This window comes from Vanellus vanellus (genome assembly GCF_965231255.1).
Source record: "Vanellus vanellus genome assembly, chromosome: 7".
NCBI lineage: Eukaryota > Metazoa > Chordata > Aves > Charadriiformes > Charadriidae > Vanellus > Vanellus vanellus.
The window spans coordinates 26,932,373-26,951,972 of record NC_138912.1 but is presented as its reverse complement, the minus strand read 5'-3'; the positions used below and the strand labels follow the sequence as shown (position 1 = coordinate 26,951,972).

Here is a 19,600-nt window from a genome sequence, read left to right as displayed (position 1 = left end):
TGGTTTTAAATCCTTCCTTTTATTTGGTCTAAACAAGCAAACAAAAAACCTGCCTTCTTTTTGGTACTCTGATAAACACCAGGTTGATTCTTGCATAGTCTGTGCAAGTTGTAGACTTTAATTCATTTCAGGGATCTGTCTTTGATTAACGTAGATTTTAGTCCTGAAAACTTATTCCGCAGATATATTCTTTTTTTCTGAAAACTTGGCAGGGGAACCAAAGGGTTTTGCCTATTTACTAGTTTTTCTCTTAGAGGAGGGGGGAGAAAAGGAATTAATTGAAAATTGGTTTTGCTTCCTATTTTGGCAATAGGATCATAGATTCTGGGGTACTGCTACGGTCTGAATTTTGGTCACTTCATAAACTTTTGGCATAATAAATTTGCATATGTTTCATAGTTTGAGCCTTCAAAGATGTCATATATGCCTAAGTCTCACGAAGACTCCCCCTGCACTTGCTGGGGAAGGTCTATGCTGAGTCAAGCAGTTGAGGTGACAGCGAGGTCCCTCTCCTACACAGGCAGTTGCCTGCTGGCTGCACCCAGGAGACGGAGAAACTGATCCGTACGATGAGAAATTTAACTGAGAGCAAAGAAGACTTGCCATTTGCAAGAAAAATGGAGTGTAAGGACTCGGATATGACAAAAAGATAGAAACTGCATTGCCAGAAAGAAAGAAACCTGATACGACAGGGATTTACCTGCTACCTGCCACCACCTGAGCAATGGCAATGGGAGGTGTGGGTCTGCAAACAAGAGGCGAGCTGGGCATTGCGGGACGAGAAGACTGACATTTTATTTGGAAATGAAGGCAAAGGACTAAGGCACACATTTGGGAAAGGCAGGAGTAAATCAAGTCCAGAGCAACCACTTGCCGAGGCACACCTCCCTCTAGGTTTTGGAAAGGGACTCAGGATAGCAGAGTTATGCCCTGCCCACACGATGCCATTCCTGTGTTACTGCAACCTCTGGCGAAGAGCACGTATCAGAGTGCCGAGTCAGGCAGAGGTTGAAAATAAAGATCAGCGTTTATTATTTCAAGTAGTGGAGGACGGCTGCATAGATCTAAAGTGCGGCTCTTATTGTAATTCCCCATAATGAAATCTGGTCGTTTGTTTCCTTTTCTTTACAGGAAACTATATAAGCACACACACAATAAAACAATATTGCTAAAGGACTGCCAAGATTAGAAAGTATTAAAAGCTGGGAAGTAATTGAATAATTTGTGCAGTCTTTGTTCAGTTTTCTTGTGCATTTGCCTTCCGAAAGCTTTCGATTGCGCGATACCTTGCCCCACGTTCTGTCGCAGGCAGAGAAGGGGACTGGCGCTGGCTGAGCGCGGTGGTGTCTGCTTCGGCTGTGCACTAGGTGACACGAGGCAGGTTTCACTTCTTACCGGTAGTTTGTCACTGTTCTGTTTCAACCCCATTTTGCTGAGTTGAAGACAACAATTGATGCATACCGGTGTAAACTAGTATTTCTGGAATGTACGATCACTTTACTGGCTAAACTTTGCCCAACTTATTGGGGATAAATAGGCAGACTTTCTGATAAATTTAAATAGTCTAGAAAGAACACAGTTCGCAGGAATTTACAATGTTAGTCATTAGCCAACAAAGCTAATCTCCGTGTATTTTGTCTAGTGAAGAAAGTTGCTAAGAAAACCATGGATGCAAAATTAGAAGTGAATCTACAAGAGCAATCTACAAGTAAATGGCCCAAATCTGAAAAAACTTGTTTCAAAATCATGCCATAATTTCAAGTATGGTTTTAAATAATAACTTTTAAGGTTGAGAAAAATCCTTAAGTCCCTTTATTCTCTATCTTTCTCCACTAATAGCAGTAGAATGCAGACCATGATTATGCACGTACCCCAGGACTGTTTTGACATAGGAGAGACATCTGTTCAACCACGTAATGTGACTTGAAACTCAGTTCAGCACCTGCATTCTCCAAATGGGTGTGTTAACAGAAGATTTTAGGGGACAATTGCTTCCCCTTGGACCTCACTGACCGGAGCTCTTGGAACTAAAGCATAGGAGTTGTTTGGACAGGAGGCCTTCAGATAATTTCAATTGCGACTAGATGCAACGGGGTTAACACAAATACCGGTAATGCTCTTTCCATGTCATTACAGCCACCGTTATTTTTGCAGGATTTCGGAAACATACCTACAACTTTTTTCATATAAAATGCGAATTTAAGCTGATAATTGCTCGTGGTCGTTCTGCAGCCTGCGCCCCTAGCTCTTTGCAAATTAAGATCCCCTCGGGTGCGAGTGATGTTGGCAGGCTGCTCAGCTCCGGGCAGAAAGGCTGTTATTCTTCCTTTTCTTTGCTGAACATCAGGCTGCTGCTGAGCGCAGACGCGGCTGTAGGTAATTACCTGCTCTCTGCTTACGCACGAGATGCTGATGAAACTGCATTTGGAGGGGGGACGAGCCAACGGATAACGCTAATGTTTACATCTTTTGTTTGAAAACTTTCATTTTTGCAAATTCTAATGGCCAAAGCCCCAGGGCGGCCTGTTACTAGTCGCACGTTTTGCTTTCTTCCGGCTCAGGGCGAAACCAATCTCGCCGCCCGCGGTAGACCCCGACCGCAGCCCCGCTGCCGCCGCGGCCCCCCCCCCTCGCCCCGGCCCCTCCGGGCCCCCCGGGCGGGGGAAGGCCGGCAGTCCCCGGCCCCGCCGCCGGGGAGGAGCGCCGCCCCGCCGCAGCGGAGCCTTTGTCTCGCCGCCGAGACACCGGAGGCCGCTCACCCCCTCCCGCCCCGGGTTGAAGCCCTGAGGTCCCGAAGGGAAGCGCGGGGGGGGGGGGGAATCCTTCCGCAGCCCCCCACCCGCACCGCAGGCCCTTCCCCACTGTCCCGTCCCGCCCCGCCCGGCTGCCGGCGCCCCGCCTCCGCGCCCCACAGGGGCCGGCGGGGAGCCCCTGACTGACGGCCGGGAGGCGGGCGGCGACCGGGCCGGGTCGGGCCGGGCCGGGGGAGAGAGAGGCTGCCGCTACGGCGCGTCGGCGGGAGGCGCGGAGCGGAGCGGGCGGGCAATGCGCTGCCGCAGCTCCGTCTGGGCGCAGGCGGCAGCCTTGTGCAACCAATATGGCTGCGTGCGCCCGCGAATGAAAGGAGGCGCCCGGAGCTAAAGCCGTCTCCCTCCCTCCCCTCCGCCCACCCCCCTCCTCGCCCCGCGGCCGTGTGGCCTGTAGCGAGCGGAGGAGAGAAGTTGTCCGGGCTGCCCCGCGGGAGAGTGGGGGGTGCCCGGCAGGCGGCGGCGGCCCTTCCCGCAGCTCCTGCTGCCGGCTGTCCCCCTCCCGGCGGCAGAGAGGAGGAGGAGGAGCAGAAGAAGTTGTTTCGCCGCCCGGGGGGGCGGAAAGGAGGCGAGAGGGGCGCCAGCTGGAGGAGGAAGAGGAGCAGCAGCAGCGCCTGACGGCGGCTCGCCCCCCGCCTGCCTGAGGGGGAGCGCGGCGGCTCCCGGCCCGGAGGAGGAGGAGGAAGAGGCAAAGCCGCCCTCGGCCCAGGTCCTGCCCAAGCTCCGCGCCTCTTCCCCGGCACGAAGTTTCGCCGGGGGCCGCTGCGGGGGCGCCGGCTGCCGGAGCAGGGCGGCCGGCGGCGCCCCGCCTCGGCCCGCGCCTCCCCGGGGTCGGCGGTGGCGGAGCGGCGGGGCCGGGGGGCGGCGGCGGTGCGCGGCCCCGGCGGGCGAAGTTTGGCCGGCGGCGGCCTGCCGCGGCCATGGAGCCGAAGCACAAGGAGCTGCTCGCCCAGTGCCGGCAGAGCCTGGCGCAGGCCATGACCGAGGTGGACAAGGTGGTGGAGCTGCTGGAGGCCGCCGGCGCCCTCGGCCCCCGCGACCTGCGCGACCTGGAGGCGGCGGGCGGCGGGAAGGCCGAGCTGCTCATCGCCCTGCTGCTGGCCAAGGAGCGGGACCACTTCCAGGACCTGCGGGTGGCCCTGGAGAAGACACAGCCGCACCTGCTCTCCATCCTCTACCTGAACGGCGTGGCGGGGGCGCCGGCGGCGGCCGAGACGGCCGGTGAGTGGGGCCGGGGGCGGCGGGGGGCGCGGGGGCCGGTGGGGCCCGGGGAAGGTGCGGGGAGGAGGAGGAGGAGGAGGGCAGCAGCGGCGGCGACGGCTTCCCCCGCCCACCCCCGCTGGGGCCGGGGGCCGGCTGTGCAGCGCGGGCCCCTCGGGGCCCCCCCGCCTGCCGGTGGGAAGGGAGCGGGGCGGCTGCGGGAGGGGGGTCCTCCTTCTCCCGGGGCGGGGAAGATAAAAACCCCACAACTCTCCCGTGTTTGCGCTTGGGCTCTCGAGTCTTGTTTTGTGCTCCCCACCCTTTTTCCTTTCTCTTCTCTGGCGGGCGCGCTGGTCCCGGTCCGCGAGAGGTGCCGCGGATGCTGTGCGGTGCCCTTTGGAGAAGCCGCCCCAGCCTGGTTCTTGCTGCTGCTCCCGGCCTCCTTTCGCCGGGCGTGTGTATGGGGGGAACTAAGGAAAACCGGACCCGAAGGGGTTTTCCTTCCCCGAGCTCCTCTGGGGCCGCCGGTGCTGTTAAACAGTCGCTTCTTGACCGGGCAAAACTGTGACTCTCCCCCCTGCGGCCCGTCTGCTGGAACAGGCTGGCTGGCGGCGCGCCAGCAGATGTGCGTTTCAATAAATACTGTAACTGTTTTTCTCCGGACAGACGTATGTTTGTTTGAGGGTCCATTATTGTAACTCTGCTTGGTGGTTAGGACAGGAAAACAATCACTTTAACTTCAAATCCAGACAGGAAGAATTTCGGTGTAGACCTCCTTCTTAACTAAGTTGAGCTTTGACCCGCCGATCTTCCCCTATTCTCCCCCCTCCAAAACAAGCCACGGTCTACTTTTATGGGGACGACACCAGGCTTTAAAATAGTAAAAACCAACCAACCAAACAAAAATTCGGTGATAATACACAAGGCCTTGCAAGTGCAGCTGTTTTTCTAGATGAGAAATACTTCAATTGAAGTAAATGATAATTCTGTATTATAGATAACAGCTAAAGAATATGCAGTTGCCCAAGTGACATGCAGGTATTCCCTTCCAGTGTGTGTCCGAGTTGACTGATTCAGAAATGTGGGGTCTCTTTTTGGTTTTGTTACCAGATTTGGGAATTGCAGGACGACTACCTGTTTACGTAAGGAACTGCATTGGGAGGGCTTCTTGGCTCTTATAAACTATACCATTTCTTTCAGAAAATAAAAACCGTTAAGAGCTGCTTCCATCTGGAAAATAGTGCTTGCGTGCATGTGCAGTTGCACTGTGTACTCTGCCCTTGTTCGAATTATGCTGTTGATGCTAGGAGTTTTGTAAACACACAAAAAAAATGTGTGAGGGTCTTATGTTTTGTTTTATATCGGTATATTACAGTGTATGGCTGTTTGTAATGAATATATGGTAGGACCTCACAGGATGGGGAAAGATGGACTGAACAATAGACCTCAACACTTCTAACATTATGTGGTCTGACATCAATGGGAGATGAGGGCACTCGCTGTCTTTCAGAATGGGACCCACGACGTTTTTGTATGATTAGATTAATGCTCGGTCTTGTCTTGTTGAGAAGATGCATTAACAGTACTGGGGTACTAACATTCCCCAGCCTTAAAAACAAAGGTGGAAAACATGAATGGCAGGAAAAAATGAAGTAGGCGTTGGATATAGTAATACGCTTTATTTTTAAAATACGAGTTGGAATTGCAAAATGTCTCGCGACACTGAACTCTCAAGGGAAAAGTAGTTTGACTGGCAAAATGAACTATATCCTCCTTGACTGAATGCATTCATGAGGCTAATCTGAGTTAAATTAACATCTGTGTGGGGAAGGATGTTCCCCTGACACAATGGGTTTAAAAATTTTATTGCTTTCATTTATCAGTAGTAATAAAGAGCTAACTTTGAGAGTTACGGTTTTGTTTCCCTTGTGATAAACAAGTTTACAAATTAGTACACAGGAGATTGCTAACAGTGAGCTTAAGAATAAACCATCATGCACATAAGAAGGTAAAGGACCTGAGCCTTCAAACACTTGTATGTATTCCAACGTTACTCCCCTGAGGAGGTCTAATTAGTCTTGGGGCTGCTTGCGTGCCCACTGAATGCCTCCAAAAAATTGTGGTCTATGTGCGAGTTTGTCCTGGATGTGTTATGCAAAGAGTTAATGTTTGAGAATAACTGCAGTAGAAAAGTTCTTGTTTGAACCTGTATGCAGATATAATTGGTTTTTACTCTTATATCTCCCTGTAGGAAGTCTGACCACCCATCTACTCTTCTCATGTCATTTGGGAGTTTTGCTCCTTTTCACTTGGGAAGTTGAAGGTGGCTGAATCAAGTCGCTTTTTGTTCTTTGGGTGTAGTAGCAAACTGTAAACACGGTAGCAAGGAGGACTGTTGGATTCTGTATTTAAAATACATAAGGGAAGCAGTCCTCAGTGTATATTATGTAAAATGTCTCTATTCTTATAGGCAAAAAGTGTATATCTTGATCATCCCTTGAACATCCCTTTAACTGAACCTATCCAGCTGAATTATTTTTTAAAATTACAATTAGCATATGAAAAAATGACAGTTTACCGTGGAACACTTATTTTTGGAATTGTTTGGAATAAGAGGCTAATATTAAAGTACATCCTCAGAATGCTTGTTGGAGATGAAAATTACTTATAACCAATAACTTCTTGTAGTACTGTTTGCTAATTTGTTTTTCCAGTGTGCCTGTTATTGTGAGGGAAACGGGAAGGTAATCAGCAACATAATTTTGTTCAAAGTTGCAGAATTCAGCATACAGGCTGCTCGCAACACTAGCACGAGTGATTCTTCTGTTTTAATATAAGTGGCATGTACCATTATTTTGTCTTTTCTTCGTTCTCATTTTAAATGTCACCTCTTACCGAACTTCAAAGGTGATATATAAACACGGATGGAAACTCAGGCTGGTATTTATACCAACAGTTCTTGTGGCAGGCTGGACAATGTAGAGCTGACAGTTTTATAAGTATTTATCTGCACAACATGGAGGGAAGTAATAGCTGGTCTGACTGCTAAAGGGAAAGAACTGGCATCCCAGTAACTGCCGAAAGACTTCCAGTATAGATAACTGTCTTTATGTTACAAGGAGCTTTCTTTTCTTTGTAGAATTTTCCCCAGTTCAGTTCCCGTTTAAATACATTTGTCTTCGATGGTAGCTTCTACTTGCTTGTTTTAAACCTAAACCTGCATAGTGGTTTGTGGATCGGTTTCTCCAAGAAAATGTATATTTTTAAGCTTGTTTTGTTTCTAATTTGAGAATAGCGTGCCTAACAGTGTTAGTAAACAGAATGCAAAATCTATCAGGAAATTACCTTCTGTCAAAGCCGAAGCTAAACAAAGTGTGATTTGCTCTGTTTTACTTACTCCTGTTTAGAGACACTAGTCCTTCCTTGAGTAAGACCTTTGATTACTACATTATGCTTTTGTGTAAATGTTTCTGTGAGAAATTGGCTCTGCACATGTGAAAGTGACTGGCTGATTTAAAATCTCCTGGTACTTTGCACAGGGACTAATTCTTTAAGTAGTGTGCCAAGTGCTTTTATTTATTAATTTTGGGGTGAACTGATGGTTTATTATTAAATACTTGATTTAGCAAATTACTTCCATTGTGCATGTGAGAAATCCTGTATCCTGAGAGAATAACATATCCCTTATAATGTGGGAATAAATGACTTCTCAGCATTCAGTTATCTCTGATACCTTGCTAAGCAGATATTTCATTCTTATAGTTGTTATAATGTGAATTTTGTGACATAAAATGTGCCCAAGACAAGAATACAGTAGAAGATACTTTATTGTGACAAGTACTATTAGAGATGTATTTTCTTTTAAATGTAATTAAACAGCTAAACCAGAAATCTCATGAGACTATGTAAGCTTTAGACTGCTTCAGATAACGTAGAGCTTTGTACTTACATTTTCTGATATTAAAAAAAGCTTGAAAAAGGTAGGTTTAGTTGTCAAGCTTGGAATTTTTTTTTGAGATGAACTTGTGGGGCTTAAAAAGGCACTCCTAGTACTTCATCCTCAAGCTGAAGAGATTGTTAAACTTAAAAAGCTTCGCTGCTGGTTTCCAACTATTAAACTTTTAAGTTCACAGTTTCCTTTTATATTAGCAGTTGGTCTCCTGCTTTTCTGTACACATACAGCTGCAGTCAGTGAGTGTGTACCTGTACGCTTAACCATAGCATAAGGGCTTTTTACTTGTAAGGATTTAGCACCATTTTGGATTGTAAAAGCAGAGCGTGTTAGGCTTCAGAGCTGTTTTATTTAACAGTTTCAAGATCAGAATTTTAAGTTTTAAAACTTCAAAATTTGAAATTCCAAATTGATCGCATTTTTAAAAAGATTGTTAAGGGGGCAAGAAGAAAAGAAGGAAGATGGTTGTAGATTGACTTTGAAAGTTTTCCTTCTATTATTTAATAAGACTTATTTTTCTAACTGTGTTTGGTCAGAGATCAAGTGTTAATTTCCAGTCCAAAAAGTAAATGCAGGCATTTTTAGGAGTAGGAAAAAGTTAGAATTCAAACTTTTATAGCTTTCTAGAGGGATTATATCAACTTCCTCCCTCTGCTTTATAAAAAAAGGAGCAAGTTGTTTCAGGCAATATCTGATTTGAAGTCATAAAGTTTACTTTTAAATATTTTGAAGTCTTTCAGCTTATTTAAAAACAAACACAAAAGGCAAGCTCTGGCTGTATGAATTCAGGAGATGGAGAGCCTGGGACCCGCTTCTCTTGCTGGCAGCACCGAGGGGACCCACAAGAAATGCAGTGTGACTCCTCGGGGCTGGTGCTGGGGCCCCCTCTTTGTTGGTCCCCCACAAAGAGTTGACTGGTCCCCACAAAGCAGTGACTGGTGAGATGAGCTCATGAACAGGAGTGAGAACTTGAGCTAGCGAGGAGCCGAGAGACTGTATGGAGGAGGGGTGTGAGATGTGGAGGTGGGATGTGGCGTCCTGTAGGAGCAAGTGAGAAGAAAGGGGGGGCTCGGGAGGCTGTGGGCTGAGGTAGGGGAAGAAGACAGTAGAAGCGCTCGGAGACTAGAAATAATGCTGGAAGTGTGCATTCCCTGGGAAAGGAGAGAGGGGAGAATGAGGAGAAATTGTAAAAGCATAGTTTACTGACTCAAGGACTGAACTGACAATTTTGCAATTAAGTACAATTTACACTCCCTTCTGTCGCTGAAAATTGAAGAGTGGGAGAAGTAGAGCAGTATGTCTGGGTTTTTCCAGACCTGTTATTAGTTCCCAGAGTAGCTTTGCATGCCTTGTTACAGGATTTCTTCAATTGTGCAGATGAAAAAGCAGGCAGCATCCAGAAGTCGCACTAGGAGAAGTACAGGTCTTCAGCAGCACTGAGCAGTAATTAAACTTGATAAAATACTCGGCACTAGTTTTATAGTACCTGCGTGTTCCGATGATCTCACATTTGTGGTATCTCTTGGAATTGCCAGGCTGCAAAAATGCCGGAAGTTTCCAGCAAGTGTCCGGAGGGGTATTCCCAATGAAATGTGGAATAGCAAGTGAATGGAAGCAGGCTCTCAATCCCAAAGAAGGAAATACATGTTTTAGTAGTTCACAAATCCCAAGGGTGGTAGTTCTCAAATTAAATTTTTCCTGTGCTCAGGGAGGGGATGGAAAGAAAGCTGGCCGCAGTAAACTCATGGGGACATGGTTTTCATCAGTGTAAAATGAATAATAATAACTTTTGTGATATCAGTGCATACAGATATTGAGCTGCTTTGGACACACGGGCAGGACTTGGAAAAGAGGAGACTTTTTTTGAATGGTTCTTTAAGCTTGTTACTTCTATGAGTATGTTGAAGTAGAAGCAGAAATTTCACTTTCAGACATGATTAGTAAGAAAAGCCAACAGCTTTCTGTAATGAGCTCCTTATTTATTTGTTAAAACTAAAGCTTGCCTCTCTCAGAGGTCTCAGATCTTTAACTTGATTTAACTGCTCTCAGTCTTGTCTTGTAGCTTTAACCAATGTTGGTTGCTGTGAGTTTTTTGGACCTTTGGTCTAGATAGTGGAGACCACAGCCACCACATGGGGACTGACTTTGGGTTTTCCAGTTCTGTTAGCAGCTTGCAATTTGACCTAAGTATTCTTCTTTTTCTTTTTTTTCTTTTGCAGCTTGCTTTTACCACTTTCTGGTTGTTTTTTTTTTTTTTTTTTCTTTGTTTCTTTCAATTTGCTTTGTAGCTTCTCTTGTTCCTGTTAACTCTTTACCTTTCTCCCTTTAGTCCTAATTGTCATTCCAATTATTATTCTATAGAGTTACAATTCATTATTCAAAACCCTGGTCATTAGAAAGATACCAGTAAGTCTTGATGAATACCTTCTACTTTTCACTTCTTTTCTAACAATTCTTATGCTGTACCATTTCAAGGACAGAGGTTTCATCTTTCAGAGCTGCTTGGTCCCCAGCATGTTTTGGCTGTTACAGTGTGAGGCAATTAGTTCCTTTTTTTTGTTTGTTTTACTTTTGTTTTTTCTCATATAAACAATCTTAAAATGCTGTACCTATAATAAAGCAAAAACATTTCCTTATGTAAAGTCTTCATAGTATTGAACGAGATGGCAAAACTTGTTAGTGCTTATAACGTTGTATGAAAAGAGCTGTAGTAATGAAGTTGAGACATTTAGGCTTCCGTGACTTTCCAAATTATATTGAGTAGTCAATGCTGAAACATTATGTGTGACCTTCAAGGTGTAAGTCACTGGCTGCTTTATTGTGAACAGTGATAATTTAGAAATGAATCATTCTGATGAAGGAGATGGAAACATTGCACCCAGTTTTGGGTTGAGGCTTACCAATACTTTTCTAATGAAAGCATAAAAGGAGGGTGCTGTCCCCTGTAAAGACGAGTGGTGTTAGTGCATCTTGAATTTGGAGCCTGGCTCTTCCAAGAGCCATAGTTTGGAGTTCTCAGTGTTTCTCTGGTACATTAATTCTTGTCAATGCAAGATAGAATTACTGAAATGTTGAAGGAGGCCCGTAGTACTGTAGCCTAGAAACCAGTTCAAAATACCTAGTGTACAGTGTTTGTGGTCTAATTGGGATATTTGTAGGCTTGCCATAGGTTGTGGTGCACCTGCAGGTGTGCTGATGGTGATAGAAGGTAATACCAGCATCCCTTGCTATTGTAGCTAACAAATAAGGTTAATTTTGGGAACTCCTGTTGTAAGCTGTTGTGCAAGAGGAGTCTGATCTCCGCAGGGTGCCTTTTGCAGGCTTGAGAAGCTGGTGATAGGAGACAAGGTACCTAGAATTGATGGATCCCGTAGAAGCTAATGGAAGCACTTGGCCACTTAAGGTGAACACTTAAGGATATTTTTCTTGACAATCTATGATTACAGGGAAATACTGAATAACTTAATGGAACTGGAAGGCCCTTCTTGCCCAAACTGGTGTCAGATGAAGTTAAGAGCAGTTTTATATATGTAACCCCCACCACCTTCTTCCTCACAACTTCTGAAGCCTCCAATGTCGCAATTCCTGGGTTGAGTTACGCAGTAGTTTGCTTGTTCATAACGTTGATTAGTTTGTTCTGGAGACCTGCTCTTTGTATTTTAGAAAAGTTGTGGGTTTGTTTTTCTTTTTTGAGTTGGTTGCTAAATGAATTGAATTATAAATAGGCCATATTGCCCCGATTCAGAAGCTTTCCAGGCATACAACTGGCCTGTAGCTGGAGAAAGCAAGCGAGAATGTAAAGCTTAGTGTTTCAGCTGGAGAGCTGGCAGTATTGGGTAAAGACGGGCAGTCTAAGGGTTGGTTTTTTTGGCAGACTTTTTACATAATTGACAACTTGTTGTGTATTCAGATGATAAACCAAGACATTCTCCTCCTCCCCACCCCCAAACCCTCAAAGTCAATGTTCTTTAAACTTATTTTGAAGTTAGCTTTCCTGAAAATCCAGTAGGGAGCATTCACTGTTACAAGTATTAATATGCATCGTGACAACTTTCTTGCCTCTTGTGCCCCCTCTCCTTTCACCTTGGCTTTTTATTCTACCTGAACATAACTGCTGATTCATGAACGTGCTTATTATTCATGTACTTACTTTCCAGCATGTGAGTAATCCCCGGTTATATGCATCAGGTTAGGCATGTGCAAGTGTTGGCAGGATCCAGACCTTCCATACTAAGCTCTTTGGATTAGACATCGTCTTCAGTAAAGTACTGCTTGTAGGCTTGGGCCTCAGAAAGCGAGGTTGATGGCTGTTTGCTTCTCAGTAGTGCTCAAAATGGAGTTTGTGTAGGAAAATATCGCTGTAATATAGGTTGTTGTATTGTCCTTGAGGATTGATGTAAAACATAGTTGGAATTCTGGACTTGCTCGGTGCAGGTGAGCTGTGTCCTGTTGATGTTGGTGCACCAGAATCCTTGCTTTTCAATACATTCTTTCTTTCCGAGACAGACAGGGTGGCAGGTGTGTGTATGTATGGTTTTCCTTAAAAGCATCAGAACTTTTGGATTGGGGAAATAAAGCTGGTGTGGTAAATACCCATATCAAAATTACCAAGTACAGCTGCTGAATTGCTCTGTGTATGTTCATGTTTTGTTTTAATAAGCATGAAATTATATTTCTCTCCTTTGTTTTTTCTGTTTCTTGTTTGTATTTGTTTTTCTTGTGGCTAGCTTTCTCCTGTTGCATGCTTTCGTGGAAAAATCACTCTAGGAAGAGATATTTTCAAGACTGGGGTAATCACATGATCTTGCTCTTTTGGAGCACTTAAGTAATTTCAGGTCGTCTTCGTCGCTTGAGATCTTTTTGCAGAAAGAGGGGTTGATTGCGTTGCTGGGAGCTCTTCAACTAGAAGTCGACAGGAGATTGACAGATGTGGTTTTAGTGACTTTATTTCAGGAAGGCTTCTTGTTATGCAGTTTTAAAGTTCTCTTAAACACTTCATACATCATCTTGTGAACATTTTCAGTGATTTTTAAGGTCTACTTTGCATTTAGATCATGATGATCTGGTTTTTAGGGGTGTGCAAATGAGTGTATGTTTAATGGTGGTGAAATCAGATTATCTAAAGATTTTCTTTGAGGCTATATGCGTCACCACAATGAAAATATTTAGGTACTAACTTCACTGCTTAATCTTTAAAATAATCATGAATGTCCAGTCTGTTTTTTCCCTTCTGAATGCTTTTATGAGAGAGCGATGTTATTTGAGAGCTCGCTTAACCTTTAATTGAAGATGGGGCGTGTTGTATTTTTAACAGATTTGCTCTTTCAGTTTGTTAAAGGCCATTTGTCTTAAGTAGGTGTGGTTAAAAATAATATAAAGAGCTTATGTCTTAAACAAAAACAAAACCAACCAAAAAAAACCCAAACCAGTCTTAAACAACAGTAGGCTTTCCCTTGTAATTGATCAGGTGCTCCATCATGTAGTTCTTGAGTTGGGCTAGACTCAGAATGAGCTATGTAGGTACAGCCTGAATTTTAGAAGTAATAAAATCACAAAAAGCAGTAGTAAACCCCCTCAAAATACCTCAAAAGGAGGTATTCTCAAGAGGGAATTCACTTTGAGTTATATCGTTTTCACCTTAAAGTGTCGGTATTTTTTCCCCCCTTTTAACAGAAAGGAGTATTAAAAATATTACTTTCTTGTTCAGCCTCTTTCCTGCTTTCTGTGGTAATGGTCCTTGGGATGCTCAGGCTGCCTGTTTGTTTCCTCTTTGTTTAGATATGCTGCAACAGCTTTCCTTTGATGCTCTGCCAGCGCGCAGGCAGCCTTTGCCTTTTTTTCTGGAGAAACATAAGTTTCCAAGGATTCTAGTTGCTCTTAGGGCATATTGGGAAAGGACACTTTCTGTGAGATGCACTGACTGCTTCTTCAGCTTGAGTCTGATTAGTCTGCCTTAATCAGTTAAAAAAAAAACAACAAACTCCAACCCTGTTGAGTAACATGAGGCTGACTTAGGTATAGACTGCAGACATGAACTTTGAGATATTTAGTGAGTTATTTTTCTAAATCAGTGGCCTTGAAAGCATGGAGACCAGCACTTTAAGGTACACTACGCTAGCTCGTAATTCGGCTATATTCATCTGTTACCCTGGTACATGAACCTTTCTTGTTTTTCTGGTATCTTTGTGGTGGTCAGGAGTATTTAATGAGCTGCATTGCTGCAAGTGGCGGAGCGGTGTTTTGACTGAGCAGGGGAATGTTCCTTGACAACACTGAGGAGAAGTTTCAGATACTGAGGTCAGAGATACTTTCTGCCTCAGGTTTTTTGGACTTGGTAGGATATCAAGAGTATTGGTGTTAATATGAAAATCAGTAAATACATGAAGGAAGTCTTCATCTGGCAAGGCCGGTCACAATCCTGTTCTGTACAACTTTGTTTGGCTGCAACCTGTGTGTAATGTGTGCTGGACTGGAAGAAAGCACGATGTGTAAATATTAAGCTGTTTTTCTATCTCTGGCTGAGTTCTTCAGTGATATGCTGTGCATACATGACTTGCATAAAATTTCATTTGCCAGGGAGTATCCCATTATATTGTCTAGAATGTCAAATCACAATTTAATTTTAAAACCAACTATAGCAAATTTATTAAGCGCAGCAAAAAGCCAGGTTGTTAGTATGGTTTTGGTACTGAACTTTTACTCTTTTGGGGCCCCTGATTTCCTCATTTCCAGTGATAACTGGAAAGTGAAGGCAGACTGGTGAAACGGTAAGGACTGCGGTGTGGCTGTTACCTGGCTACGGTGACGAGCAGTTTCCTGCACATACTGTGCTATACAGTGTGCTCCCGTGTCATGAATTCAGGGTGCTACGCTGCGTGTTGCTCAGTGTCTCTGGAAAGTTAAGTTCTTTTTAAATTCTTCTGCGTCTCTGCATTGCAACAATACAGTGTCCAGTTTATTGGTTTTGCTGTGAATCTGTTTAGCTTTCTCACGGACACATGAGCCAGATCGTATCTGAGGGTTGTAGCAGCTGATGTAGGGAATCCACATAAAATGTTCTGTGAATTCATCTTGTCAAATGCATTTATATGTGTATGTTTATGCATGGAAATTTTTAATACATGCTGCTTTAGTAATGAAAGACACTTTGGGGAGAGAAATTTTTATACTCAAAGTAGATGAGGCTTTTAAAGACCTGTTCTCTCTTATCAAAATGATTTAGCTTATTCCTACAATCTATTCAAGAGAACAATAAAGGGAAAAAAAAAACCCTAAACCAAAATTAAAGTTTTGCTGAGGCATGGTTGCATACATTATCATTATTATGTAAGACATGAACCCACACTAATCACTAAAACCATTTTATAGCACATTGTGGTGAAATAATAGCCTGCGGAAGATAATAAATTTGCCGTGGCTGGAGCTTCCCTGGTTTTTATGACAGTGAGAGGAGGTGACTTGGGATCAGTGGGGCTTCAGGATTTCTGACCTTGTAGGTTAGATCATGAGACCTTGGCCTTTGATTTAATTCCAACTAATATCAGACATTGGATAGTATCCGCATTTTATGTGGAATTCGTAGTATTAAAAACGCTTTCTTTTCTAGATCTGCTTCAGAAAATCACTAAGAGTGTGCTTGATTTCCTTAATGATTTCAACAGAGCTTTGTTAGCTTATGGAGGGGAGTCTCATTTGGCTGGTTAATCTCTGTTCTCTATTTTCTGCTGTCCTCGTGTTTTTCATTTCACATGGGGTGTATTGTGAAGATAGGCTTCTCAGCTTTCCTGACTGAGCGCTTGGGATCCTTTCATGATGGTGGTGTTAGGGGACCTGTTATGTATATGCACTAATGCACGCACACAAACTTGCACATCTTAAAAGGAGATGAAATGGAATACGCTGTTTTAAATGATTTCTTTAATCTTATTAATACTACAGAATTTTAATCTAAATGGTTTTTTTTTTTTTTTGGTGTTGTTCTCCCCGCCCCTCTCAGCAGTGTGATCTAAATTGAGCTTACATAATTATGGTAAGATACTGTATAACATTGTAGACTAAAGAGCCCAGGAGCTGCTTCTGTGATCTGCACTTTTGCTTTGTAGACGATAAACATGTAAGAAAGCGCTAGTAGGACAAATAACTCTGCATTCCCTTAAGAGGTAACCTTATGTCCTTATGTTAACGTCTTTTTCAGTGAGACTCAAAAAGAATAAAGATCGGTTATACTTTTTTTCAAAATTAAATGCGTTCTGATTTGAAGGAATTGCGTAAAACGCAGCTGTCTGATGTTTATGTTCTGAAGTTATTCTGGATAGCAAAGTTGTTCTGAGCATTTGTAAATAAAGGTAATAAATAGGTGTGGCACGTTGGGAAGATGTAACAAAGAATCTGTGTCTTTGGCTGTTGGATTGCAATATTTTTTTGTAAATAAGTGTTTTATAGATAAGTATACCTACAGCCTTCTGAACATAAAATCCAGGATTGTCAAAATGCTTATTCATATCACAGGTCTTACTGAAATTGCGTGTTGTTTTTTTTTTTTTAACTTTTTAAACTTTCTTCAAAGCAAGTACTTTGTGTGTTTTTTATGGATTTATTAGCATAATGAAATACTTATATCTGTAGTATTCGCTATAACCTTCCTCGGATAAAGAGTAGAGTTAAAATAAAGTGGCTTTGAGTCCTTGGAAGTTTCATTCTGTTGTCTCTATCAGCTATAGTGTATATCTGCATTGTGGGCTGGAAGTGGCGTCTAAGGGAAAAGCTGTTATTCTGAGTCTTCTAGACAGCTCTGTGTTCACTAAGAGCTTCATTAAGGGTGAACCTGCTAATGCTTAAGCTAAGAACGCTCATTTCATGCTAGCATAAAAAACAAGTTTAACTTCAAATAATCCTCCAAAAAAAATGGCCTTTTAGAGAGAAGCTTTCTTTGCCAACTGCCTTCTGTATAATTTAATTTCAGCCATTTTGTGGATGTCTAAGCTGAACATCCAGCATTACTGATGCGAATTGCTCTGCCTTAGTTTCCTAGTGCAAAAATTGGGAATAAATATCGCAGAGATAAGTGTGAGAATGCAGTTACTGGAACGAGCACCTTTGGAGAACCGGGGGACTTGTACCATGGAGAAGAGGGAAAACGATGTGTATTCAGAGCAGAATGTGAAAAATATATTGTTAAGAAAGTATGAGTCAACTCACGGCAAAGACTCCTTTTGTGATGAATATCAGGTGGAATTCTGTAAGCGGGGGGGAAAAATAGATCACAGGCAATTATACGTGCTTGCTTAAGCCCCAAGCTTGTTTGCAGAGCTAGGTGATCTTTCATAGGCTCAGGTTGGGGGTAGGATTTAACACTTTTCAACCTGCCTCGCAACTCAGGTGTTCCCAGAGCTCTGGGTCAGAGGAGAGCGCACCAGCCAGCCTGGGCTTGGGGTCTCCGCTTTGTACTGTGGGTGGAGTGATGATGAGCTTTGCAGATTTAGGGCCAAGAGGTGGACTGGGTGGCTGAGAGAAGCGAGAGCAAACTTCTTGAACTTCCTCTGCAGTGGTGATTGTGAGCATTCCCTGTTTGCTTTGATACAAAGTCAATTAAGTTAGCTGAGATTGTCCTCACTACTAGTTAGAGGTTGCGTGAAGAATTCCCTGCCACGTATAACAAATGTGTTAAAAAAGCCTTTTTTAGCAGTACTGTTGTAGTTGTTGCCACTCCAGTAAAATACATCTGGTTTTGGCATCTCTGAACACAAAAAGGAGAAGTCAGGTTGTTTGTTGAGCTGAAGTCCAGGGCTTGGGCATGGCCGGATATGCAGTGATCCATAATCGAAAATGTGTGTGAATATCCTTAACTTGTTTCATCTTAAATTTGTTAGTTCGGGGTCCTAAAATTAAGAATTTGCCTCTGAATGTTTTACCAGATACAACTTCCATTACGTAAGTCTATTTCGTGATTACTTTTTCAACTACTGTGTAAAACTCATACAAAAATCCCTTTGCATGGGGGAAGTAGTTGATTTCCCCAGCTTGGGTGGGATAACCATAGTAAAATGGTTAGTGCAAATTTACCCATAATCTTTGCTGCTACTTTCAGATATGCGTATGATTCGCATGATGATGGAATATGAATTAATTGCATTACATGAAGGCATAATACTCTTTCTTTCTTTTTTCTGTGCTCAAATGCTACTTGCGGATCTGGAATGGAAATGCATTTAAAATGTGCCATCTTAATACTGTTTTCAGATACTAAGCAGAAAGCGTGTTCATGGGTTTAGTTAGTGGAAAAGCTCACAGTAGGTGTCGTATGCCTTGCTATTGGATATTCCTTTTCAATGCTGAAGCTGTAAGAAAATAGAAAATTATAGAAGTATAGTCGAGTTACAGTTGCTGTACTGTGTTTAGACATGGGATTGCAAAATTTGTCCTCTGAGCCTGAGTGTAAAGATTTTTGTTCACTTTCATGTGAAAAGTTGACTCTTAGGTGGAACAGGGTATTTTTGTCTCGTTTCTCAAAATTGGCGATAATTGCTAATTTCCATGAATGCATGGGTTATAGTGACAGTAACAAATGGAAGACTTTGGAGAGCGTTTCTGTCGTTCAGAGGAGACTAATATGTGAACATGAACACTAAGGCAGAGCACATCATGCATTATGAAAACATCTTATTTTGCTTAGAATTCATGTTCAAAATTATGTTTTCTCAACAATTAATCTCATGTTACTGGTTCAGAACGGTGGTAGAATGCAGTTTTACAGTTGGAGAGTTTTGAAGCAGAGAAGGGAGGAGTTCATCCCAAAGGACAGAAACAAAGCTGGCAATGCAATACCTACTCCAGTGCTGTTAGACAGTGCAGCCCACATAAATAGGAGTGCAATTGTCATTAGTTTCAAAATTAGTGCCTTAAAACACATGATGCAAGCTAAAGCTAATATTAAAGTGCTGTGACTGCATCACAGTTACTGTGTCTTCCTGGTATATTTTGACAAAAATAGCCTGCCACCCAGTACAAAGAAGAAATACAGGAAAGCCTGCAGCCTCTCCCAGTGGCTTACTGCTGATGGACTTTGTAATTACATCTGTCTAACTCCATATGTACCCTGCTCGGCTAGAGGTTGGATTTAAGATTAATTGTATGGCAGGGGATCCTGGCTTACAGCTATATCTTAATTAGAATTCACAATCCACTTTACATAAAAATATCTGAAAACTCTTTTCTAAAAAAGCACTGATTATAGGGCAAATGAAAACATTTTGATCTTTCTTTTTTTCATAATTTGGGAATAACTTAAGTATATATAAATATATTCCGATGCCATCTGGTTTATTTCTCTCTTCATCTCACTCTTGGCTTCTGTCATCTTGCTTATTGCTCTTTGCCTTTTTAATTAGTAGGAAAGAGCAAGTAGAAATGACTTCCTGTGATCACAGTAACATTTCAAAGATTATTGAATGCCATGAAACACAGTGCTTTTCTGGGTTTTCAGGTTTACTGCTGTTGAACATAGCTCTGATATTGATATGAATATACTAAATCCCTTCGAGTTGGCTGTATAATATTTTACTTTGTGTAAGAAATCACTTTTTTTTCTGGAAAATATCACATTTTTTCAGAAATAACTAGTTCAGCGCTTGAACTACAAGAC

General features: G+C 43.1%; 1 protein-coding gene across 1 annotated transcript in view; it reads left to right on the top strand.

Moving 5' to 3' along the window:
• Positions 1-3,727: 3,727 nt before the first annotated feature.
• The window catches only part of DLG5 (discs large MAGUK scaffold protein 5), a gene marked incomplete at its 5' end in the record, with an annotated part of 112,583 nt that continues 96,710 nt past the window's right edge, over positions 3,728-19,600 (top strand). Inside the window, one exon of the mRNA XM_082486627.1 lies at positions 3,728-4,028. Coding sequence (XP_082342753.1) covers positions 3,728-4,028 — 301 coding nt within the window. The remainder of the gene's footprint in view (positions 4,029-19,600) is intronic.